Here is a 26385-nt window from a genome sequence, read left to right on the forward strand (position 1 = left end):
TTTGTCCCTTGTTGAAATGGGAAAACTCAATAGTTTGTCATGTGGAATTTATCTTTTGTGACACACAGGACTGAGCTTCAAACCATGAACCTTGGAACTGTGAGGCAGCTGTACCTATCAGTATCCCATCATGCTACTTGTTTATTTCTGTATACATAATTACATCATTCTTAACCATGCATGATTTTTGGAAAACGGCACATGGTTAAATTTCACATGAATAACATTTCATAGTTTACTGCATTAGAAATTGAATTCATTTAATGAAGAATCAGAAGTCTGGGTAGGAAGACAGTGAACCAAATGTTTGTTTTGGCAGCGAGGGAAAATGAATTAGCTGTCATTAGAACATGCTTGCATCTAATTAAAAGTCACTGGGGGCAAAACCTCAGTCAAAGTGCTTTTACATTTCACACTGTTGTCTAACCTTTGATGTAACTTACACCAACCCGCGTGTTGAAGTCACATTGGGGTGTGATGCAGTCAACATCAACTTTCATGTCCATAATAGGAACAAACACAAGAGACAGTATCTAGCAAACATCACATACATACCTGTAACCTTTGGAACAAACATTAATTGAACAATTTTGAAATTTTACACTGTCAGACAGGTAGTCATTTAACAATACATTGAGGACACTGGTTGACAGAAAAATTTTGACACAGATTTAAAAAAAAAATGTCTTTACTTTTGTGTGGCACATCAGGGTTTTTTTCGTTTGTAAAAACCTGTTGAGCTACGGGAAAAACAACAAAACAAGGGAAGATTCATAATCAGCACATTTTTTTTAAAATGGGCCATCGTTTGGCCGATTTTGTGCTTTGAGGAACGGCTATTCAGTCCACCTGATGGAAAAAAAAAACAAGCTCATGTCAAAACACTTGAAAATGGTTTAATGATGTTTACAACAAAAGAGAACTGTACACTTACAGTAAAAGATTTGTATATGTGTAAAAAAAAATACAGCAGACACACCCATCAAAAACTATTATGCATCCTGATTCACATACTTGAAACTCCTACAAGTCTTTCAGTTTTATGCCACCATTGCTGGAGGCGTTTTTTTTTTTTTGTATTTTTTTCCTTTTTGTTTGTATTTCCATGTATTTTTGGGGAACAGTGTCCCTCAGTGTTTTTAGTCCAAGATGGTAACTCTTTATGTTAAGAGTTCTGTTAAAAAGATTAGACCGCAGAGAAAAAAATGGTAAGAAAAAAAGGCAAGGGGAAAGTGTCCACTGCGAGTAGTTTTACACAATGACTTTCTGAAGATAGACAGAAAGAATATGTACATATTGGATTTTTTAAAATCGTTTTTCATCATATTTTATCTTTCGATAAAAGCCCTGGTCATTTTGGCTGATATCGCACAACACGCCCAAAAACATACAAAAATACAATGTCTTCAACCTAGTAAGACAGTTCTGCAATTAGTTCCATGCTGTGACAGAGACCGAGAGAGAGAGAGAAAGAAATGACAACAAACAAGAAACAGACTATTATTCCACACGCTTGATTTTTTTTCTTGACAGAAGGATATCAAAATATACATCTGAGCTTTGGAATTACTGAGGCTTGGACTCAAAGCCAGTGCTGGGTTTGTCTCTTAATACACATGCTGCAGGGCGGTTAGGAAGAGAGAGACAGTTGACAAGAGATATCTTTGGTATCCGTGTTTTGCCCATACACACACAAAAGTTTAAAATATTTGGAGTTTTGCTTTGGGATCTATAGCGCTTGTGAGGGTTCCCGATGTCTCACTTGGGAGTAAAGCATTGAGCAAAGTGTCACTGAATACCCCACCGGGGGATGCATAGTGTCACAGTTGATCAGTCTGTAGTGAATGAGTGAAGGAGGAAAGGTACGGAAGGAAGGACGGGAGGACACAGTGTGATGCGTTTACAGCAGTGAAATCGAGTGGGTTTGGGATGTGTCACTCAAGGGTTGTATATGTCCTGGGATGGATTTTTTTTTTCTAAACAAAGTCCTTGAGAGAGAAAGTCAGAGGGCGAAATGTGGATTCTAGTAACAGCGCTCCAAATAGACAGACAGTCAGACACACAAGGAATCCTGAGCATGTACAGAGTGCACAGGATTAACCCTCAGTGTGTATTAACAAACATCACCCAGCTACCACAAACAAGTGTCCATCAAAGAAGCCATCTCAACCACCCCAATCCTGAGCCTCTCTGCATACCCCCGCCCACCCACAGGCACTGAAAACTGCAGCACCGACCGTGGCGAAAACATTCGCATGCGGTCAAAGCTAATGCACCCCAAACACGTGTGGGTGAGCTGCTCGATGAGGAGCAGTGAGGCAAGAGGGTGGGCCGCATTCATGTACAATCAGTTATTAGTCTTTGGTTAATGTTGTTACCACGGGATGGCGCCACCTTGCAAAGCTGGTGGGAGGAAAGGGAAGGGGTGATAAAGCATCCACACCAGGTTACAGTCAGAAAATAAGCAGGATTGTCAAATTAAAAAGGACGAATAATCCAGGTAAAGTGTGCGAGAGACATTGTTAAAAAAAGCAAAACATTCGTGAGTACTGGTGTGTACACCTTGTGGAGGACGCATCACATCAAGAATGAGCAGGCTTCTCCGAGGACACGTTCATATGTGTTCAAACATTTTCTTATTAAGTAGGTTAAAGCAGGTTTCACTCAGTTTTGAGTTAGAAATGAGGTATACTGGTGCACCCACGCTTCATCTGTCAACGTTATGAAAAAAAAAAGCACGGTGGGTCGACTTAACGTACCAATCCACCGGGATCTGCAACTTGATCAAAATGAAGCAAAGCAAAGCCAGTTGACAAACTATTGCAGGTCTGAAACCATGAAACAGCGTTTGTCACCAACAAGTGAAAATAGGGATGGGCATTTGTCCAAATTTGTCCAATTATAGAAAAATACACTTAATTGAAAGAATGTTTTTCAAACACTATTAAGGATGAAAGAAATAGTGGCCCTACATTAGAACCTTGAGGCGCTCTAAAAGAAAAGCGATAAGCAGTTCACAAAATTTGAATCTGTTAAAACACACAAGCAAACGCACGCGTGCGCGCACGCACACACACCTTTTTAGGAATCTCACAGGATGGGAGTCAACTTGATCTTTTATCATAGGATTGGTACGGTATAGGATAAAAAACAAATTCATGGGAACAGGGGAAAAATCCTCTGAGACTCAATGAGGGAAAAAGGGGTGACAAACTGTTCAATGAATGAGTAAATTGCAACTTTGGTTGTTTTTTGTCACGCACTTGACCTACAAATTGGGAGTGGTATGGGAGTCATTCTGTATGGGAGCAGAACAAGAGTCGTTTTCACCAGAATGTGACAGGGTTACTATAGGATGAGATTTTTTTTCTGTGGGAGTGGGGGGTGAAAATCCACTCCTATCACCTACTAGCCCTCTCGAATGTGCACTCTAACTGCAATTGGCTGATGAATATTTACTATGAGGGCAGACTCGGACAGTTTCATTGGTCCACTGTGATGTGTTTGATAGTTTCATTGGTCAAGATACGTCAAAACTCTGTAAATCTATTGGTGGCTTGAAGCTTGACAGTAAAAAATAAATAAATCACGTCAAATTATCAGCCACAGAGTGGAAAGAGTAGGGGAAAAACAGCACCCAAAGGTCAGGAAAATACGTTATATATTTCAAAGGAAAGCGAAAACCTGCACTCCAAAGTAGACAGAAGGAACGGCAAATCTGCTGGTTGAAACAAATAAGTGTACCTTATTTTTTCACAATTGCTTCACGACATGGTACAAAATAGCAATATACAATCAAAAGAATCAAGCAAATTCTAATTAATTTGAAGATTAATTGATTATTATGCCCATCCCATCTCCAAAGTCAATGATGAAAAAAAAAGCACAATGGTTTGCAGACTGCGTTTCAATACTCCACAATGCTCACTCATTCACATCCGGACGCCTACCTGTTGGAATTATTAGTAAAGCTTTTCTTACAGGCATTGCTTGAGTCACACCTAAAATACACAGGTAGCAAAGTGAGCATTTCACACTCAAAATGCCCAAAACACACCACATTGTGTCAGTGACAATGCACCTAGCGACACTAAGCTCGAACAGACAGACACACATAGACAGACGTTACAATGCAATCATGTCATCTACATTACAATAAGGCATAAATGATAACATTTATCGTCTTTGTCAAACTAAGAAAGCCAGTGATCGTGCCCTCTCACACTATACAAATCAGTTAGGCATAAAAAAAAAATGATTGTTTAAAATAGCACAGCAAATCAAGTCCAAAATGACTCAACTAAAATAATTAACATATAAATTTAAAAATAAACATACTTCAGAGTCTCCGCTCGACCAGCCAGACGACCTGAGCGTCAAAGCGCTTCCCCCTCGCGAATAGACATTGTCATGTCTTTGACTGGCGCACCGACCGCAGTGTTTTTTTTTTCTTCTTTTTTGGTCTTAACCGCTTCAAAAAAAATTAAATAAAAAATAAGGAAGATTTGGGGGTCATAAACACTACATTCAGTCTGAGTAACATACAGGATCATATATAAAATATGATATCTTACACGTTTGTGTGTGTGTGTATATATATATCTATATCTATATATAGAATTAAGAAAAGAACATTTCTCAGATTCTTAGGTCTTTCCTCAGATAAATATATCAGTAACATCCTATAGCACCGATGGTGTCCGGTTCGTCTCGCAAATGCGTTCGGATGTCGCGTGACTACAAACGGCAGCGGAATAGAACTGGCCTCCATCGGTGCGTGGCGGCCTCAAAGACACGAGCAGCCATAAGCCGGCCGAGCTGCAAAGAGAAAGGCTATTACTTTGGCAAGAATGATCTCTTCGTCAATCACCATGAATCCGCAGAAGAGAAAAATTAAATAGTAGTACGAGAAAAAGCAGTAGTTGTCCTATCATGTACGGTTCCTATGTAGCAGTATAACTTCTGAATGGCGAGCCAAGCGTTACTTATACATTCCACACTGTATTACGAAATTTCAAAAAATGTGAACCTAATGTTTAAGTGCTGCTGAGGTATATCCAGTCAAAATTAGTTGACAGAAAAAAGTACAAGACGATATCTTGCTGGCGACATGCACAGTGATTTCTTAATCACTGCTATATGGTTAGTCAGAAGCAGCAGAACAGTGACGCTATAATTTGGGGGTTTAGTTGAATGTGTGGCACATAACAGTACTCAGCCAAAAAGCTGCAGTGACGAATTGGAGCCAAGGCTCTGAGAAAGCTTTGGGGCACTGCATTGTTTAGATGCTAGTTCAAATGGTAGCGATGACCAGATCTATAGTATATGTTGACTACGGATGGGCATTTGACAAAATCAGCGTGAACGATTTATCACTGGTTATTATTTTGGGTTTGTTTGTAAATGATATAATGAAATGTGAACAAAGAGTGGACCTCGATAAGAGCCTTGTGGCTCACCATGGTTTATGTCTAGGGATAAGCACTTTGCAAAATTTACTGTACTTGATAGGAATGACTGTCTTGAATGTTTTAAACCTTTGAGGAGCAAACTCAACTGAATCAAGGACACCTCTGTTGGTTGCAGCCACGTAGTGGACTCCAATTTGCCCCGTTGCTTCAGGACACTATGAATCAACACCAATTCCAAACAAAACAGATTCTTCAATTAACCCATTATGTTTTGATAGTGGCGAATGAATCCACCAGTAGTGCATTCAATGTCACTTACTTTGAGACGCGATTCATCTCCAAATTCATAATCAATTCCAATGCCCATCCCTAGTGTTGACATAGTGGAGCCTTACAGACCCCTGAGCCACAAAGCCTGCTCTTCACACAATGTGCTAATAAAGCTATTAAGAAATCACGGAGGGGCAAGCTGTTAAAGCGAGCATTCCATCCGTCCTTCTCCAACTGCACCAAATCAAGAAAAGTGGGTGCTGACATTTGTGAACGGAAACTGCAGTGCTCAGACAGGCACAGCCACTATTAAGGAAAACCACTTTGGTTCAAGCTGTTGTTTTATGGCTGTATTATTTGTACAAACCCCGCAAAAAAATTTAGGTTTTTTTCTGCTTCACAGACACCCAATAGATGCTACTAAAACAGGACCATCGAATGGCTCTGAGAGCAAATGTTTGGGCGAGGCCCAGTGAAATAAAAATAGGAAACAAGTTTGTCATGCTGCAATCCAGCCCTTCCTTGGTTTTTGGTCAATTGTGCTGCCAATTATTATCTATGAAAGACTTTCAAATAAAAAAGGTAATCTTTGGAAAATGATCAAAATATTGCATTTTTAAATTCTGCTGACAAAATGAGAGATTCTGTTCATAAATAGATCAACTAAAACTACATCGACTACAGTTACGTTAACAAATATTTTTGGTATATCTTAAAGTACGCAGCCACTCGAACGACCGCAAACAAAAAGGGAAAAGGTACGGTAATTTCTCTCACAACAGCTCATCAATCCAGTTTTTTTTTTGGTACAGATACTGTGCACAAGTAGATATGACGGTACTACCATTATAAAGAAAAAGATAGAAAAAAATATATTTAGTCAACATCACCCTACATTTAGTGTGACGACCACATCCCCTGACAGGTGATCTTAGTTCAAACCACCGAGCCTTGTGGATCATTTGGTTATTTAAGTCTCAGTGTCACTCTGAGCTTTATACAACACGCGGAGATGTCTGCTCTCCATCTTTAACCACAGTTTCACTCCATGTGTTTTTAAAGCTGTTGAACGTTTTCAGTCATTTTCCATCAGTGTCTACAATCGGCAATGTTTTTAACAAGCTCAAGCGGCTGTTAAAAGTCAGTGTTTCCAGAAAGAGAAACTCATAGAGACCAAACAGGTCCCTGCGCTTCTTAAAGCAATGATAACCTTTATATCGGCCACTTATTGTTTTTAAAGCCTTACAACCACCATTTTTTAAAGAGATATTTAAATCTTAACTTACTATACTTGCAACGTTGGGAAAAAAACAATACATTAAAAAAAACAAAGAAAATAAAAGTGATATGATTCATATCAAGGCCTGTTCCAACAAACGTAAAAGTTGATCCCCGTTAATGATAACATGTATTATGAGGTTAGTATTAAGTTAAGAGCAAAATCATTTTTTTCTTCAGGAGTTGTTCAGAAAAGATGTTAAGTGAGACTGCCTGAAATAGAAGGACGTATGTACAAAATGTGAGGAGCTTGACAGTATCGAGGGAAAATTATCTTCCTGGTTCAAGAAGCCAGTCCCCTGGCTACTGTGTCCAAAGATCATAAAGATTAAGAGAGAAGAACCCAGAAACAAAAAGGTCAAGCACAACCCTGTGTGGTTGTTGGTTTTTTGTTGTTGTTGTTGTTGTTTTTTTGGGTGTGCGAAAGCAAAAGGGACCAGACTAAATAATAACGGATACGATGGAGCAGATATATGTGTGTGTGTGTTAGTGAAGCGCAGAACCATAAATCAAACGACCTTGCCTATTTCCTGTGCCATGTGTGAGGAGAGCAGTGCACAGCTCAAGAAACAGGGCGTTCATTCCGGATGCAGCCGGACTCACTGCGCCTTGGAGGCAGTGGTTATCGTCGTGGCTTGCACAGGCACAGCGGCCGTGGAGACCTGGTGATGGCCGTCAGTGGTGACCTGCAGCCCGCCCGCCCCAGCCGACACCAGGCTGACGGGGTTGCTGGTGAGTAGCGACAGGTTCTGGGGGTTGAGGAAAAGTGGTGTGGTCACCAAGTTGGGTGCGTTGCTGCCAGATGCGTTTGCGAACAGCAGGTTGCTCCCATCCAGTGCCGTTATTGGGATTGTGCCGCTTGACGCCAGGGCTGTAGGGACACCGGTAGTGAAAAATGAAAAAGTTGTTTGGTGTCTAACAAATAAAAAAAAGATGTGTTTGAGCAGTGGCATTTCTATTTGGAAAAGAAATTGGTGGAGCTTCAACCACCGATACTTATTTACTTCACTGCAAACTTGAACATTTTTGTGCAATTGGACAATAAAGATATATAACCGTTTGGGTAAGTGTGGAGCTTGTTACTTCCATGTATTACAGTACCGGCATCATGCAAATTCTCCAAGGTGGGTTATTTTCTGTGGAACCCATCTCCAACTGTTTAACAAAAAACTCAATTTGTGGTTTTTGTGCACTTTCTGAAACGTCGTCAGATGCCACAAGATCATGCCCAAGATAAGTCTAATAGGAAGTTAGTGCATTTGTGCCAAAGAACTATGTTGACTTCACTTTTCGACTGTGAGATCATCTTCCCATGTAGCTGTAGCATTTTAAAAATCGGTTACGATGTTATAAATCATTGTTTAGAGGACACTTCATAATGACAAAGTAATGCATATAAACACTTTTCATTCAAGTTCTTAAATTCTTGATTAGTCTAAATAAGCAGAACTATTTGTCTAATTGAGACATGGTATCTACCAGAGTATTATCTGTGTGGTTTAAAATTAAGCCTGCACGATTATGGCCAAAATGATAAACACAATTACATTAATCACAATTTTAATCATGATTATGACTCACCTCAGCTGACCTTTTCTCTGGAAGTGGTATTTGCATACTCTAAGATTCTGTTTTTTTAATGAGGCGGAAAGGTGTAGATGTCATTTTAATGAGGTGATTACATTTACAGTGGGAAAATCCATGAAACACAAATTACAAATCCGAGCAGGGATATATTGTCTGTCTGGAGAGGATATTTATCTTTTAGTATGCAATGAATGTTGCGATGATGTTGAGATGAATGTATTCAGCTCATGAGCATTTTAGTGCAATGAATGTCCTTTGCCTTTAAGTCATGTACATATTCATTTGTAAACAATTTGATATTTTAGTAATCCATTTAAAAATTTAACACATCTGTAGAAAGCCTCGTCATAGGCTATCAAAACTGAACTGTAGTGGCAAAACATTCTTGGGCAGAACTTTTTTGTTACCCCCTGCCCCCCACAAAACACTGTAATACCCCATTTTGTAGCTTTATTCTTTTCAATCATTTTCCGAAAGTCATCTTTATATAAATTGTAAGAAGCAATCATTGGTAATATTTGGTGGTTTGTTTTTTGGGGGGATTTCTCTTTGCTTTTGTACATTTTTCATTTCTCAGGCCAAGGATTTGGGGAGTTGGGGACTATGATGTTTCGCATTTGTATTCATACATTCAGTACACATGTATGTAGATATATCTGAGTAATCCCACCAGAAAATATTTGTGAAGTAAAATGAGGCATAAAATGATACTTACCTTGAATTGTGGCCAGCATGCTATTGTTCATGACAGCAGGAGTCAGGGCACTGCCAAGGCCACCGGGGGTCAGACTGAGCACGGCCCCGCTGCAAACACATAGTTATAAACTATGGAAGAAAACCACTGGCGAGATGATAATGAAGGAGGAATTACTAACCCTGGAGGAAAGGAGGAGGAGCCCATTAATCCTGGATTCAGCCCTGCCGCAGCAGCCATGGCCGCAAAGCTTGCGCTGGTGGGCAACTGGGCAGCCCCCTGAAACGCTGTGGACAGACCTGGTCCAGCCACCATCACCTGGCCCGTTCCGATGGTGGTGCCTATAGATGTCGGGGCCTGGGTGACGATGGCCTGCGCCTGAGTACTGACTTTATTCTCTGCGGTGTTGGACTGAACAGCGGTCCGGGACGGACTTAGAGACGGCGAGCTGGTTACTGCGGTAATCACGGGTGTGGTGGAGATGACAGATGCAGTGTTTGTGACTCCAACTGTGGTGCCTTGGAAGGAAAGTGGGTCATTACGGATTATTTGGAGTGGGGAAAATGAGATTTATACAGTACAATGTCCCATGTCAAAAGCTTTAAAAGTCCAGAAATTGTACTAGAATTTTCTGAATAAGTGTCCAAAATAAAATGTGTGCTGATGTGGCGGTATATCACACAAGCCATCATGAATGCTTCAGAGTCTTGTTCATTAGGAAGGATATTGGAAAATGAGGTAGGAATACCCACTGGAAATTATCATAAATTTGAGGTACCAGTGTAACACACATACCTGTGAAGGATAAACTGGACACACTGGTGCTGGTGAGAGGCATCACTGGATTTATAGTGAGAGTGGTGGGTGTGTTTATCGTCGGACTGTTCACCAAGCTTGCTGTGCTGGCCACCTTGAAAAATAAAACATGAATTGACCTATTATGCCAACATTTGTTAAAAACCAAATACGAATCTAAGGGCAAATGAGCGAACTGAGCCTGTATTTCTTGTGCATGTGCTTCCTCACCAAAGGGCTACTGGGTGTAAAGATGGTTTTTATGGGGGTGCCGCCTATGCCACCTGTGCTCGGGGGGTTTATCCTTTTCTCTTTCTGACGGCGATTGCAGAACCAGACCCGGATCACCTCCTTTTCCATGTTGAGCTGGTCAGCGATCATGGTAATCTCTTCAGAGGTAGGTTTTTGGTTCTGCTTGAAGAGGGCAAAGAAGCCAAACAGACCTTGTCAGTACAGGTCACTTGTGACTACCACATCTAACATAAAAAAAAAATTGGTCCGCCCGCCCAGCCACAATCTCATTGCTTCAATTAACGATATACAGTATGTTGCTTTAAATACAACTGGTTTCTAACCTCCAGAAAGCTCTTTTCTAAGGCCACGCGTATGTTGGTTTCTATACTAGTCCTTTTCTTCCGTCTGCGGTTGATCCCCTCAATGCCCAGGCCAGGGGAGCCGAGGGCACTGGGGTTGGACAGTCCCTGGTCAGATGTCAGATTCTCTGCACAAACAGCACCGACGCAACAGAAGGAGAGGGAGGTAAAGGCGAGGAACTGTCGAGATGACTGCACCAATCGCACAGTGCACATAAAATATGTTTGAGGAGGTTCAGGGACAAACCTGCATCATTTAGCCACTTCTCCAGCAGTGGCTTGAGTTTGCACATGTTCTTAAAACTCAAATTCAAGGCCTCAAAGCGAGAGATAGTTGTTTGGCTGAAGTCGTTTCCATACAGCTTACCCATGGCCAGGCCAACGTCCCCCTGGTCACATGGAGGGACACGGAGTGTAACGAAAGACAATATTACAGGAGCCATAAAATATATTCCATGGGCAGGGTACCTGTGTAAAGCCGAGTTTGATTCGCCTCTGTTTAAATGTTTTCGCAAACTGCTCCAGCTCTTCCAGATCACTTGGCTCTTCCAAAGTGGGCGTATCCAGCTGTTTGGGTGGCGTCTGACTGTGGGGCAGCGACTGAATAGGTGTGGCTGTCGTGGTACGTGTCGGAGTTGCAGGCTAAATGTTACAAAGAAAGAAGAAAAAAAAGCAAAGCAATTAGATTTGAGAGAGGGTGCCAAAGGGGTTTTTATGAAACACGTTCATCTGAAAATAACACCAACCTGTGCTGCAAGAGTGATGCTCGCTTGCGTCGGCAGGGGGTTAGCTTGGCTTTGAGGTAGTTGAGTGAGAAGACTCTGCGCTTGCAATATGCCTACACAGTTAACAACAGCCAAGGGACGGAAGATAATAAAAGTCAGCTCCTGTTACCGTCACTCATCTTTTACTTCCCCCGAGACTGTTGTTTTCTTACTCTGCTGGGCCTGCGGTGTCTGGGAGATGATGAACTGAGCGGGCTGCAGCGGAGTGGCGATCGGGTGGCCGGGCTGCACCAGCACAAACTGGGGCAGACTTAAATTCTGCTGCTGCAGCTGCAGAGAGAAAAACTATATTTTTAAGACGACACATATGATGACTGCCATTTAGGTTTACATCTTCTATAAGGTATACGCTAAATATCCTCTACTGCTGTTTCGTTGTCATGACATGTCTGCAGCTGATGTTTTCGCCCAATATGTCGCTGCCCGACAATTTAGCTCAATTCCGATTTCTATGCCCATATATGACACAGATCAGTTCCCCCCCCCCCCCCCCCATACAGTGGAAAAGTACAATTCCGATTTTCAAATCCAACTCCGGGCCTCTTTCGTATGTGGATATAAATCAGATATGTATGTGATGTGTCTAGTATGAATGCTCATCCAAACACATTTGACCTATACGTCATCAAAAGCCCAACATGCACTACGCGCGCTTGTGGTTGAATGCTTGGTAGGAGATCGACAATAATAGTCCACAAATCTGCATTCTTTTGAGAAACAGTGCCGACTTTAATTCCACTTGAAACATGAAGCTTGAAGTTGAGTTATTTGTGGTGAGAGTAGTAGTTCAGTAAACGGTTCATTGATTACAAAATAATTTGGCATTTCAAAACATTATAACCCAGGGGGAAAAACTTCCAAATAAATAGAAAATTGACAAGAATGATGACTATCTTACAGGAGATATCTGGATGGGTTGTGAGAGGGGTAGCTGAGTAATGGGTGTGGCTGCAGACGCTGAGATACTGGCCCCACTGGTGCCGTTCTGCTGGTTGGCTGAATGCTGCACAGCCGCAGCCAGGAGCTGAGCCTGGGCCTGGTGGATTAACAGCTGCTGCTGGGGGGTCAGGGTCAGCTGGGGGAGAAGAGAACAACACACAAAATTAGAAAGTTGGGAATATACATCTCACACAAAGGGAGAATTGAATGGTACAAAACATGGGTGCCCAAGTGCAGTCCTCAAGAGTCCCTATCCAACCTGTTTTTCATGTTACACCTTGGTTCCTTGCTATAGATTGGAAGGCACGGACCTCGTGAATACAGGTCAAAAGGATTACTTTATTTTATAGTCTCGTCCCCTCATTTAACTTTTCATAAAGCTATCAAAGTTGATTTTTTTTCCTGTCATAGCAAGACAAATGAGGTTAGGCAGGCAATATGGACGGAGACTAATGCAGTTGAGCCAGGCCTAAGTGCTAATATCCATGATGTCACTCAAATCAAACAGCACAGCAATTATGACTTCCGTTTATCCAGCCAACCACTCTATTACATGAAGGCTTCGCCTGCGAAACGTAGCCACTGAGCCGAGATGTGATTAGCCTACTGAGGCAAAACATGTTTTGCTTAAGGAAATATTCAGAGACGATCTGAGGGCCACAAAGATGGAGCAGACAGATGTGGCAAAGTTGGCACTCGCCTTGTAGCAATGAAATCGGGGCAAGCATTCTCACTTCCGTCAGCCGTATGGCCGTAAACCAGCCTATAAAGGGCAAAAGGCCACTTACTCCTGCATTCTATCCCCCGGCCAACATGAGCTGGGTTTGAGGCAATGTGCTCTGGTGGACGGAGGTCGGAAGAGCACTTCCGGAGTCTTCCGACTTTGACTAGTGGATGGGGAGAGGCATAAGATGAGGGTTGTTGACTTGGTGAGCTCGTCTTTTTAGTATGGCTAAAGATGTTTTAGATCATGTATAATTCAGACCAGAAATTTTGAGCCTTATTTCATGTATAATTCAGATGACAAATTTTGAGCCATCTACTAACTGATCACCTTTGGCAAGCGGCTGAAGTCTCTGCGGGAGTGAGAGGATTTCAAGTCAAAGAAAAAGTGCAAGAGCGAGCACTTAAAAATGTGCCGCAGCCTTTTGAGACAAGAGAAGTGCGAGGGAGGGCAGGCGCCGCAATTGCTAATTAAAATAGCGGTTATGTGGCGCATGTAAATCCTGCATAGATTTGCATATTCCCTGCCATCTGTTTCCAGGCAACGGCGGGAGCAGCTAATTAGCATACAGGCTTGATTAATCTGCCTTGTTGCCTGGTGACGGCAAAGGAGCCGGAGCTCATTTAAATGAGGTAGTTCTGCCTGTGTGTGTATGTACATGAGTGCCAAAGAGCAGACCTCTTCAAACGCAACTTAAATTCCTTCTTCGAATACAGCAGAAACTCTTTAGTGAAACCCAGTCCATTCCGTTACACTGGGTGACTTCAAATTGCTATAATTTCAATTGCTGCAAACTAATATTTCGTCACGATAATAAAATCTTGGCAAAGTATAATTTTAACATTTTTTAATTGTTTCAGCGCATTCCAAATTACAACGTCAATTATGTGTTCCCCCAAATTTTAGTTTATGCAAATTGAACTGGAAATTTTCAACTCATCAAATGTTACAGAATAATTTAAATGTTTACAAACAAACCTGATAATTTCTTTTTCAAAAATAAAAATGAAGTTTTTGGTGAAATGCACTGTTTCAAATTATTATGCACAGCAATGTTTCATAACATTTTGTAGGTTGTAAAGAACTGAAAATTCTGATTTGTTGAATTTACAACATCAGGCTATTGTATTTGATGAAACATTGAAAAACATCTTAACAGGTCAAGTTACATTCCAACATATGACCTCTTATTTGATAGAGTCTTTGAATGTCTTGCATCCGTAGAACTTGATAGCTTTTGGACAACTTCCGCTTTAATTTGTCTCTGATGTCCGCACAGCCTCCCCGAGCTGCTGTTTGGATGTAAACCTCCTCCGACCCTCATCATAAACCTTTTGCTTCAAAGGTTCTCAATGGGGTTTATGGTCAGGGGACGATGGGGGCCACAAACAGGTTACTCTCCTGTTTTGCCCAAAGCAGCCCATAATGCGGAGGAATTTCTTGCGGCATAACATTGTCATGCATGAAGATGACTTTGTTTCCTTACTTCTGTTCTTTGTTTTGTAGCATCGAACAAATTAGTCAGTGAGAAATTCCACAGTTTTCAGAGGTTACTTTCACACCTTCAAGGACCAGCTCATGTCAGGACTCTGCTGCCAACTCCCTGCCAATGTTGCTGCCTGGTTAGGGCATGGTGGCCTATTCCATCTATTTAGACCATCCAGGTGTGCACAGCACTCATCAGTCAACAATCTTATGCTGCAAGGAATACTTTTGCATCATTGGTTGCTGTGGGCACAAAAGGGGAGAAACACACGGTGCGGCCCCACATCTTACCTCAACCCTGTTCAGAACCTTTGGAGCATCCTCAAGCAAAGATCTATAAGGCTGGGAGTCAGTTCACATCCAACCTTTTAATTTCAGCATATACAGCCTCTGAATACTCCAAATGCAACAAATGACAATTTTCAATGATTTACCAACTATAAAATGTATTGAAACACTTTTATGCACAACAATTGAAATTATTCTCCAACAGTTGACTTGAATGCTGAGTGTCGTTTATATAGACTATTTATAAACATCTGAGGAAAAACAATTTGCGTAATAATTGCAATGTATATGTCAAGTAAAAAGGTGAGGTCATATGAGAATCGTGTAATTAAATGCAAAACGGTTCGCCGTTTCAAGATTGTCTCGGTGGATTTTCATGAATATTGCTGGATTTAATCAATGTACAGTGTACAAGCGTTATTGTACTTGGCAAAGAAAAAAAACTGCCATATAATTAGTGAGACACGTGATTTGGGTTGAACCAACTCCAATCACCAACTGACAATCTGGCGGATGTTACAAAACTGCAGTTGTTTGTTTAAATTCAAACCTCAGCCTGTAGCCAACTTGAGTGACAATTTTGACAATGTGATCGCGATATAATTTCAACATCGCAGCACCCACATAATGGTCGATGGAGATTTCCATCTAGAAATAGTTTCAGACAACACGTAGACTGTGCAAAAGAGAGGTTTATGGCTCTGGACCTCCTCTATGACGAGGCCAATGGGAACGCAGCTATTTTTATTTTTTTTTGGATAATATTATTTTACTGTATTTCTTGTTTCATTTTTATTATAATCATTTTAATTATTGTGTTTGTGATGATTATTTTTCATCATACGTAAAGCGCCGTTACAGCTGTGATTGGTTTCTTTCAAGTCTAAAAGAAATATACAGGAGAGGACTTGAACAAAAGTTCCACTGTAACTCATTCAAACCAGATTTTCAGAATGAAGCATGTGTGACCTTTTTGTTACCTGTTGGAGGAGGGCTTGTGCGTGTGCATTGGTGATTGCACTTGTGGTTGGCACGGTCGGCCTCTGAAAGTCCAATCCATTGATTGGGATCCCTGCGGACAGACACGCAGTCAAACATCTGGCGAGTTCAAGGATGTTTGCGCTTACACAACAAAGTACAAATACAACAATGGAAACCCACAATGAAGAAGTATCACTGCATTGCTGTTGACATCTGTTGTCAGACCTTAAGTAGCAACCTGCATGGATCTTGTTTATCAATACAACCATGCATAATCACTAGCACTTCTTTGTGAATACCAGGCAATGAATAGGTTTTCATTTAATGAGTGTCAAATCATTAGTTTCATTGGCACCACGCAAAGAAGAAGTTACTCAAACATTTTATCGTCGCTTTGGTCCAATTCAGTCATCCAACATGTCATGAGCTGTTTCGCAACTGTTACAAGTAGGAATAAGAGGCCTATTGAAAGTCAAAGAGCAAAGGAAAGGAATGATGGAAAAGTCACTCACCAGTGTTCCTGTCACCACTTTCCATTGCACATTTAGTAGTTTCTGACTGATTATTCACTTGAACATCTGAAAGAGACAGACGGGAGAAAACATGATGATCCAACATACAGTAATTATTCTCTTTCGATTCTAATCGCTTAAATGTATTTCATCTCGTCATGATGTTCTCAATACAACCACTGTAGCCTAAAACCACAAAAGGACTATTTGGAATGGAATGCATAAGCATGGCAGTTTCTAAAAAGTGTCTAAAAAACGTCAGGTTGGCGTTTTTCATTTCTATTGGGACCCACTACTTATTAACTCTATCGCAGCCCCGTTTACAAAAAACAAAACAGAAAAACTCACCAGCCTAAGCTCCACCTGTGGTCTCAAGCATGGTTGCAGAGACTATTGAGTGAAAAAAAAAAAAATACCTCCGTCGGGCAAACCCCCTCCCCACTTTTCAGTGCGTCCGGTGCGAGGCTCCTCCCACTGCCCCTTTCCCTCTCCCCCTCTTTTGTGGCCCACTAGCAGCGGTCAAGAGCAGCAGTCGCGCTTCACCGAGTAACACTGGGATATGCGCACGGACAACGTTAACAGGGTTTAAGCAAGCAGCACTCCTTCCTGCTATCTTCTTTTCTTGTGGCACTGCCCCCCCTCCCACCCTCTCTCTCTCTCTCTCTCTTTCTCTCTCTTTCTCTCTCTCTCTCCCCCCCCCCTCAACTACATCACACAGCCCAAGTTGCTATAGCTACTACATCACACAGCCCAAAAGTCTTTGGCTTTTCTTGTTGCACTACTACACGAAGCATACAAGTGATGTGATGATATAACCATTGGATAAAGGTTGGGAAAAGTTAACCACAAAAAAGAAAAGACAAAGAAAACAATTGAACCACACACAAATTTCTGCCTCAAAACTATCATTAATAATTTTAAAACCCGGAACTAATATTTGGCCACTTCAATGTTAACCGCACAGACATTAGTGCAATACTCAAATATTAAAACAATGCCCACGGTCTTGGTTGTTATAGACTAAAAAAAAGGGAACAAAAAGTTTTAGGTAGTTATTGCAAAGTGGAGATGATGGATCTTGGAGACAGGAATGTGTACTCGTGGTGACGAGCCGGCCGGCCAGTCGGCGGACGCCTACTACAAGAGGTAATAACTCCACTTTAGTGCCTTTTAAGTAAACTAGCGCTGAACAAGCTGAATCCTTGTCACAGTGCGTCGTTCACTACTTTACGGAGCAAAGCATTAAACGGTTAAAGTGCTCGCGTCCATTGCCTGCGGGCCATCAAAACAGCCTAAACAGTTGCGAGAGGCACTTTACCCAGAAAGAGAGCATGGCACTGATTCCAAATCTGCAATCATGTCGATGATCGATACATATTTTGGAAACTTTAACCTTTTGACTTTTAATTTGAATGTCAAATTGAGCCTGATGATCACATGATCTTTTTCCCCCTCCATGAAACGTAACCACTAACCTGTTCTCTAAAACAAACATTTCAGAGATGTTCCATTTTTTGTTTCAGCAGCAATAAGTCAAACCCTCAGATTTTCAATGAATATTCAACAAATATTCAATGATTATTCATTGAGAGTTGAATATTCATTGAGTAATCATTGAAAGTTGAATATTTATTGAGTAGTCATTGAATATTCATTGCAAATCTAAAGTATGGATACTTTGATTTCTTATTGCTGCCAAACAAACAAAAAGATGTACGTTTCTGAAAGTTATCTGTTTTAGAGAAGATGTGAGATAATTTTTTTAAGGTCACACAATCCACAAGGTCAATTTCACAGTCAAATGATAGGTCAAATTTTTATTCGATTTTTTTTTCTCTTCCCTAAAACATTACAATAGCCGGCAAGAATACATGGCTTTTCAGTTTTACGAGCCGGGGCCCGTATCCCCAGTGAATAGCAGTGATCCACTGTTGTTTAGATATTCATTGGAAGGGAGAGGGGGTTGGCATGGAACAACCTATTTGCAAAAAAAAAAAAAATCCTCTCCACACACAACTACTTCACTAATTCTAATTCATTAAAAAAACAATGAAGCTCACATTGCTTCTTTTTGGAGTACGGTTCAGTAAGCCAAGCCGGGACTGAAGACGTATCTTTTTTTTGCCTCGCGAATCTAATGATTTCAACTAGTAGTACAGGTGTTTTTCACAATTATAATTTCACACACACTTGAATATAAGAATCGCTGTAAAACAAGAGAAAATTAAACCTACTCAACAGAAATGAATGTGTACATCTTACACTTTCAGGATCTTCATTGAGATTAAATGTATTGCAACAGTGACAGTTTGAGTATGAAACTGATTAATTCGCTTCATTTCCTGTTGGTAAAACTTGTTTTGAATTTAGAACAACTATCTGTTCGACATTGGCGCTTCCCATGTATTTGCGAAAAAAAAGTTTCTCTCCTCTTGCTAGGAATGAAAGAAATGACAAGTGCAGCTGGCGCACTCCACCCGAAGCCGCCTCTTCCAACTCTATAATGATGCATAATCAGTATTCAGTTGATTAAAGCCGTATGCAAATCTTCCGCCGCCTCGTTAGAAATGCAAGACTTTGAAGTCCTTCGAGTGACGCATTTCACACCGGGATGGAATGAAAGCTTTCTGCATAATTTAAAGGGCTCCATAAATATTTATCAGCTCATTAGCATATTAATTGGATGTCTTTTAGAGGGGAAAAAAACAGGGAATAAGGAGGGCGGCGGCGAGGAGCTGCAGAGGGAAGGTGAGCGCATAGCTAAAAATTAATTAGGTAAGAGCAGGTAAAGGCTGGAGTTATCCCAGACAGCAGAGTAAGTGCCTGTTGGTTGACTATTCATGCAAGAGTGGCTACTGAGATTCCACAGAATTCATGGACCCCGGGGATAGGCAGTATTATGAGGATTGCTGTAGGGATGTGAGGGTACTCAGTCAATCGGAAAGAAATAACTTTGCATTAATGCAACACAAGCATGTCATTACTTATAGGACACCCTGTGGCTCAAGCATTCCACAGCCAGTGGGTGGCAAGCAGATTGCTGCCGATGTTTATGAAGTGGTTGTGGAGGGGGATTAGCATATTTAGATTGGCTTTTACATTTCATTAGCGTTTCACTTTTGAAGGAGCTTTGAATTCGTTTTAGCCAGTGTGTTAAGACAGCGGGGGAAGCGTGTTTTGTGTGTGTGTGGGGTGGGTGCACATGTGTCCAGTGAAGCCCCAACGACGAGACTGGAATGCGTGGGACAGTCCGCCGGGGGAGGAGCTGAGCAAGTAACAGCTTTATACAACTTCTTCACTTATCCACCCTTGCCCCCGTCTGCCTGACAAGACAGATTTTGCATACTAGTCAAACAAACCCAACAGTAACTAGTATGTACGATATCATGGCAAAGCAAACACATTTGTCACTAAAAGTAAATACAGTGAAACAACACACATTCCCAGTTCAGCATTCGAATGTCATTTAGGTTCGTAGGCTTGCTGATATTATTGATGACGTAATGTGAAGGCGGGTTGTGTTGAATAATTTAACTGCTGAATGCAATCATATCGGTGGCAGTTGGTAGAAGTCTCGTATCTCAATTTTCAGGGGAAGGAAAAGAAAAAAATGGCATGTTCATCCAACCTTTCATATTGCACCGTCAGAGAGGACAAAACATTTTCAACAATGTACCCTGGTCAATGGTGGGCAAAAATAACAGACTCACATCAGGGCTCCAGACTGCGACCAAAATGGAGGCCTCGGCAACCTTTTTTTTTTTATACGTGGGTGAGTCAAAATTTAATGTGGTCGGCCATACATTTTAATGCTCCCTCCAACACAAGCACTGTATTACACATTGCAGGTAAAAGTCACCACCGTTTTCAGTCCTCTATAGTTTCCGCATCGTGTGCACGCTGAATGCTTTTGACTTGCTCATGGACCGTAGATGTGCACAATGTTTCATTCACATTATAGTTCGCAGCATTTATGCCAGTATGGGTTCCACTCATGCGCAATTGGTTCACACATCCCCATCCATCAACACCAGCATTAATACTTTGCCATGTGTGACTTACTGCAACCGGGGGGAAAATCAAGGGCAAACTGCATTCCGCTGCCAAGTGCAAATGAATGTGCCATCAGGAGCCGTAGCTCATTTATTGTTTGTCAGTGATTCTAATCCATACATACACCAGGTGATGAAACTTCAGAGATATTGCAACTTGCTACAGTAACAAACACTTAACTGCTGTCACTGAAATGTCACTATAATATAGCTGACATTACAGTCAGAAACTGCCTCACAACGAAACCTACATGGCCGAAAACACCCCCTGGTGTGAAAAAAAAATCTTCATGCATTAAAACCATTCCCAGTTTTCTGCTCCCCTACAATGAAAAATCGCCGTTGCGTTATACGAATTATTTTTCTCTGCCCTTGCCTCACAATTAGATACACTACAACGAAAAAACAACCTCAGCCTACAGCGACTCCTATTGCTTAGCTCGGAAACGGCAACAGGAAACACCACAGTGGCTTACTCATGTGCAGTAGTACAGGAAGTATTTGTTATTGTTCGTTTCAGATGCAGCACGAACGTTGTGTTGCTAAAATGGCTACAAAAACGGACCTTTGCTGACCAAGGAATGAAGAAAAGAAAAGCTTTAGCGCTTGAAGACAGGCGCTTGTAAAAGTAATACAAATGAAAGATGGAGGAAGCAAAATAAAAAATATCATGCAAGAAAATGATGTAAGTGTAAGTAAATGCTGATCGTAAATTTCACAATGTTTTTGCTTTTTTTCTTTCTACGCTGGCTATATGAAGTGTCAAATAAGTGTATGCAACTGCTGTTGGAGTAAAAATAAAGAGTACACATACGTGTGTGTGTGTGTGTGTATGTGTGTGTTTACATCTGAGATAAATTTGCTCTTGTGAAATGCCCCCTGTTGTGAAAAACTTGCCGCAAACATGATTTCGTTGTCGAGGAGTTTCACTGTATATATTTTAGGAAACTACACTGGTATTCTCTTCAGCTACAAAATTAAAGTGCATTACATAAGTCAATTGCTAGCTGCTTTGGTTACTGTGTGAATTGGACATTTTGTTCACAGAAGTTGAAGTTTCTTGAGTGCTCACTTTTTTTTTTAATCCAAACCAAATCTCGGTTTACAACGTAGACTTTTGTTTAACATGGGTGATGTTCATACCATGGGACAGAGACTGCAAAAGCTCAGTGTACTTAAGTTATTCAGCTGGTCGATGTGAGAAAGAAAAAAAGACTGCTGCGGAACAACGCATGAGACAATTACCCTGCATAGAGAATTTTAAATGGCTCTCTCATTAGCACAGTTATACGACAAAGGCTGTCAGCGGTTAATGCGAGCAGAGAGATTCAACACGAGACAGAGACCAAACATAATTAGTCCATCCACATTCCCCTCAAGCGCCTATAATCTTCATCATACACGGGGCGTATATCAAGCCAACGTGTGTATGTCTGAGCAGTGAGCTGACTGTGAAACATGCTGGACATTATTCTCGGCAACTTTAAGCTTGAGGGAGTTAACTGTTCAAATACAGGCTGTGGCCTTCCTGCGTGGAGTACAATACTCTACAATCTTTATTTATAGAGCGCTTTTTGACTGATGAGAAGTCACTCCGCCTATTAAAGTCAGCTGGAATAAGCTACAATTCATCCGTGACCATAATGAGGATAAGCAACGCGGAAAATGGATGGACGGAGTTAATAATCAAACAATGTAAAAAAGTGACATTGTGTAGAATTCAAACAAACATTTCTGGAAAAATCCCAACTGGCACAAAGACAGTTTTGTTTATACTTTGGCTTTTTGGGGATCCCAATACAGTGGGTTATGATCGATGGACAAAGAGGAGAAATGTGATGACAACTACTGAAAACTGAATCAGAATTACCAGTCAATGTGTACTAGCTACTTTCTATTCAAAAAAATGGCCTGATTTCTAACATACCGACATAATTCAGAACAATACATACGGCACTTAACTGGCTGTGTAAAGAAATAGCTTGTCATGTTAGGACATACTGTAAATGAGTCTCTCAGATACGCATCACACAAGGAGTCATCTGTTCGGTGCACAAGCACACAACTGTGATTCATTACAATTTTAACCCACTGTGGTGGAGAAACTTGTGCGACTGGAGCTTTCTCTGTACCTTTGGGAAGGCATGTTCTGAATTTATTACCGCAGCTGATGCATTATTCATAACACACTTGTTTACATCAATGAATATTCATGACGCAACTACAAGGCTGAAATCGGGGTGAACTGTATAACCGATTAAATGGGGAGGGGGGGAATGGGAGGATGCAAGTGGCTTTCTTATCCGATGTAAATATTCAGGAGTTTAATAAGTAACTTGTAGTTTGGCCAGACTTTACAGGAGGCATATGCCATTAATGAAACCATCACAATAAATGATGTCACCATATCGCATAAGCTACCAACGCGGCTCACTAGACCTTCTTTCTTTTGACAAGAGACAGGAATGTGACAAGAATGTTTCCAGAGAATACTGTCCGCGAAAGTTAACGAAGGGTTTGAAATCATTCTTTAACAATCACAAAGGTAAATTCAGTTTCAAAAGTCAACCAAATTGGAGCAGTGTCATTAAGCTTGAGGTTCCACTCATATTGATATTTACAATTTATTTTTGTGGTGTAAGAAGAATTATTAAACTACCACGACAATTATTTTGGATCTTTACACATTTTAATAGCTTCATAGTGTAACAATTCAATTCGTGCTATGTCAAGTCGGGAGGAGACACAAGCTCCTTTCAATACCCTGCTTTGACTTGCAAAGACACTGCATATTTTTCCTGTCTGAATGCAGCGCACACATGCATGCATGCATGGGTGGACAACACTGTCCCACTCAGTCCTCTAGGTGCTCCACAAAATTTATGAACAATGCATGGACAATGCGTACTTTCAAGAAAGTACATTTTTTAACACTATTTTATTCAAATGGGGGGGGGGGGAAGCATCTTCAGAATGTCCATACTTTAGGGACAGCCTGCATAAAAAACATACGAGGTTTTTTTCCGTCATCCTTTGACAAATGCCATATTATTTTAACCTATCCACTACTCGCAAAAACCAACAAACAAAAAATAATTGAAATTTGTTTGTGTGCTCCTTACATTATCTGTCTCCATGTATTGCTCCTCCTTTGCTTTAAGAGTCCGAACACCACGGCACAGACATAGCCCATCTTTGGCGCTCAACTAAGCCGACTTTTCTAAGGAAAGCTATTTGGTTGATTTAAATCTTACTTTTATGTTCAGTTGGACAATAAACTTCAACTGGGAGAGGCAATAAATGGCTTGAAACCTCTTTTCAGCGATCATCTGCCAAACCACTACTTGCTGATAAGTCAGGTGAACTCACGACCACCATTAAGCATTTTCTTCACCAGTCAAAGCAAAAACAACAGCTTATATCTGGAAGAGTCTCGAAGTTTGGTGACTTGTGTAAGTTGAGGGTTTCGTTGTTTTTGAATGGATGGCTCCAATTTATGAAACTGCAAAAGGAGAGATGGACTCCATTTGAATGCAGTTTTATCGACACGATCTTACACTTGTATCTAATGGCACCACTGTTGTTTTTTTTCTTCAGCTGTTGTACTTCAATGAAAACTCTTTTGTAAAGTTTTTCCCCCAGTAGAATTTTGATCGAGGCGAAAGGTGATACCCGAGTTTGAGGTCTAAACGTGTTAAATACGCTGAACCCCCCCCCCCCCCCTTACACAAACAACAGAAAACACAGCGGCATCAAGCTGCGTCTTGCCCAGTCATGAAAGCTTCCAGTGAACAGTTAAGAATGCCCTGACTGCCTGTTATTATTGTGCCTTTCCTGGAAGTGGGCCTCACTACTGCCCCAGGGTGGGAAGAGAGGAGAAGGAGGGGGTACAGGTACTATCTTTGTACCTGTGTGGGGAGACAAAAGGTGTCGCCAATAAGTCTGAATCTTTTTGAAAAAGGGAAAGCACGGCGAAGCGTTAACGGTCCCAAAAATAATACAAAAACAACGTGAAACTACCATTCTCTTGATGTAACTGCGTTTACTTTGCTCGTTCAACGAGATCCGGAATTTTAAAAACATCGGCCGCCGAATTCGGAACCCATTCCTCGGATTGTTGTTACCACCGCTCGATAAAATCTGCTCAACGGCGCACTCCGGCTCGAGCAGGCCCCGCATGAATAACACAACAGGCTACTGTAGCTCCATACTGCGCCGAGCACAAAAGGATGATGGAGGAAAAAAAGGCAATAAAAAAGCATACTGAAAGTGACCATGTACTCGTCCCACAACAGCGGGGAGCATTGAACGGTTGTTTTATTTATACCGGTCACAACAGAAGCAGCAAACCCCGGTGCTCGCCTCGCCGAAAAATGAATATGCAAAGCTGGTTCAAAAAGCACCGCACACCGTTTGCCATCAACACAAAGCCTAGCGCTTAGCATTCGAGGCTAACGCTAGCTCGCTCGCCATTTCAACTTCAGCGCGGGTCTTACTGAAATACAGAAATGTGTCAAACGCGGACGGGACTTGGTGTTTATTAATAAAATATGCTAAATGGTGTTTGTCGACAGAGGTATGAATATGTAGCGGCCATACAGGCGTCTAATCACACAAAGGGGGAGGCATGTTTCCCCCGTGTAATTTGTCGTCGGACGGCCAATAGCTCGTTTCCTGCTATGTCAAATTACAGCTGGCTAGCGTTTCCAGAGATGAATCGGAGGAGTCGTTATCATCCCTTGTCGTTAAATCGGCGTTCCAACCACGCGTGTATTCGTTTCTCATAAATTGTAGCGTCCGTTTGAATATGAGTATGAATATGTAAAATGCGGTAATCATTACCTGCTCCTGAACTCTCATCTTGACTCGCTGCTCCTCCGTCCGCCATTTTGAATATTTAACCCGAAAATCCCAGCCCTGCCTGCTGGGCGCGCACACGCGTACGAGCTCGCGCAACCCGTGCAAAGTAAATACAGTACAGGAGTGACTAATTTGCATACATAAATAGTCATCTATTTTTTCTTTTTTCCTTTTCCTAGTACATTTGTCTAGGAACTATATCTACTATAAATTTAGTAAAAAGTATCAAGTAAAAAAAGGGGGTTTGATTGGTTGAGTGACTATATTCAACCTTGACAAAAGCGGATGTGTTATTCCCCATGTATTTTTTCTTATTCTGTAAATTAAGTAAAAAGAAAAGTATTATGTATAAAAAGGGTGTTCCAGTGATTGAGAGACTACATTAAAATTACAGCAATTAGGGTATGCTTCTTTTAATATAAATCCCAGGTGTCAATCTCAAGGACAGTTAAAGTTGAACAAACTATTATTCTTGAGTTCTGATTTCAAAATTAGTTCTTTATCAATTTGTTGTGTACTGTATATGTAATAATTTGAGGGGGTACATTTATAGGGGTTCAGAGTTATAATGACACTTCTAGGAAAACTGTAATGACAATGTGGCCCGCGACAAAAATGAAAACACCCCTGCTAAAAATGGTTAGAAATATGTATATATTTTTTAAAGTTCAATTTTAAAAGCTTCAGCTGGTGTGAAAGCTAGAAATAAAAAAAGATGTATTGTATTGTGTTGTAAATTCTCTATTCATTTTTATTTTCCGTATTGCTTAACCACAGACAAATGAATGACAATAGACATCAAGAAGCTAAATGGAAGTGACCAAATATGGTGCCAGGTCCAACTACTGTATACTCTGAATTTCCATATTTTCTAGTCTATTTTGTTCTATTGATGGGCAACAGAAGACCTGCTGAGCGGAATAATAACAGAAAAAGAATTTGGTGGCTCGTCAATGGATTGGTATCCTCAGAAATATGGCTTTTCATTCCGGGTTTATCTGTTCTTCCTTTGCACAGGATCTGCAACAAAGGATAACCTTGGAATGCAATTATTAGCCCAAACTACATTAGAACAAAGTGTACCTTTAAAGGACAGAAATTCACTCTTAGTGTCCTCCTTCTTTCTGGCAA

The 26385-nt window shown here is 41.0% G+C and overlaps 1 protein-coding gene across 5 annotated transcripts; it reads right to left on the minus strand.

The window, feature by feature from the left end:
* Positions 1 to 876: 876 nt before the first annotated feature.
* Positions 877 to 25338, minus strand: pou2f1b (POU class 2 homeobox 1b). Of its 5 annotated transcripts, none has more exons than XM_052083168.1 (14): positions 25237 to 25338; positions 16343 to 16408; positions 15830 to 15921; positions 12312 to 12488; positions 11566 to 11683; positions 11375 to 11466; positions 11097 to 11270; positions 10876 to 11017; positions 10611 to 10756; positions 10267 to 10446; positions 10036 to 10150; positions 9422 to 9758; positions 9262 to 9350; positions 877 to 7830 (listed from the first exon to the last, which is right to left on the minus strand). In XM_052083168.1, the coding sequence occupies exons 1-14, from the start codon at positions 25280 to 25282 to the stop codon at positions 7559 to 7561; spliced, it is 2046 nt and encodes a 681-aa protein (XP_051939128.1). In that variant the 5' UTR covers positions 25283 to 25338; the 3' UTR covers positions 877 to 7558. The 5 variants fall into 5 exon arrangements, with proteins under 5 accessions (XP_051939128.1, XP_051939127.1, XP_051939126.1 ...); XM_052083167.1 differs by having other exon boundaries at positions 10267 to 10449; XM_052083166.1 differs by having other exon boundaries at positions 10611 to 10765.
* Between the last annotated feature and the right edge of the window lie 1047 nt (positions 25339 to 26385).

Source organism: Hippocampus zosterae, chromosome 12, assembly GCF_025434085.1.
Source record: "Hippocampus zosterae strain Florida chromosome 12, ASM2543408v3, whole genome shotgun sequence".
Lineage (NCBI taxonomy): Eukaryota > Metazoa > Chordata > Actinopteri > Syngnathiformes > Syngnathidae > Hippocampus > Hippocampus zosterae.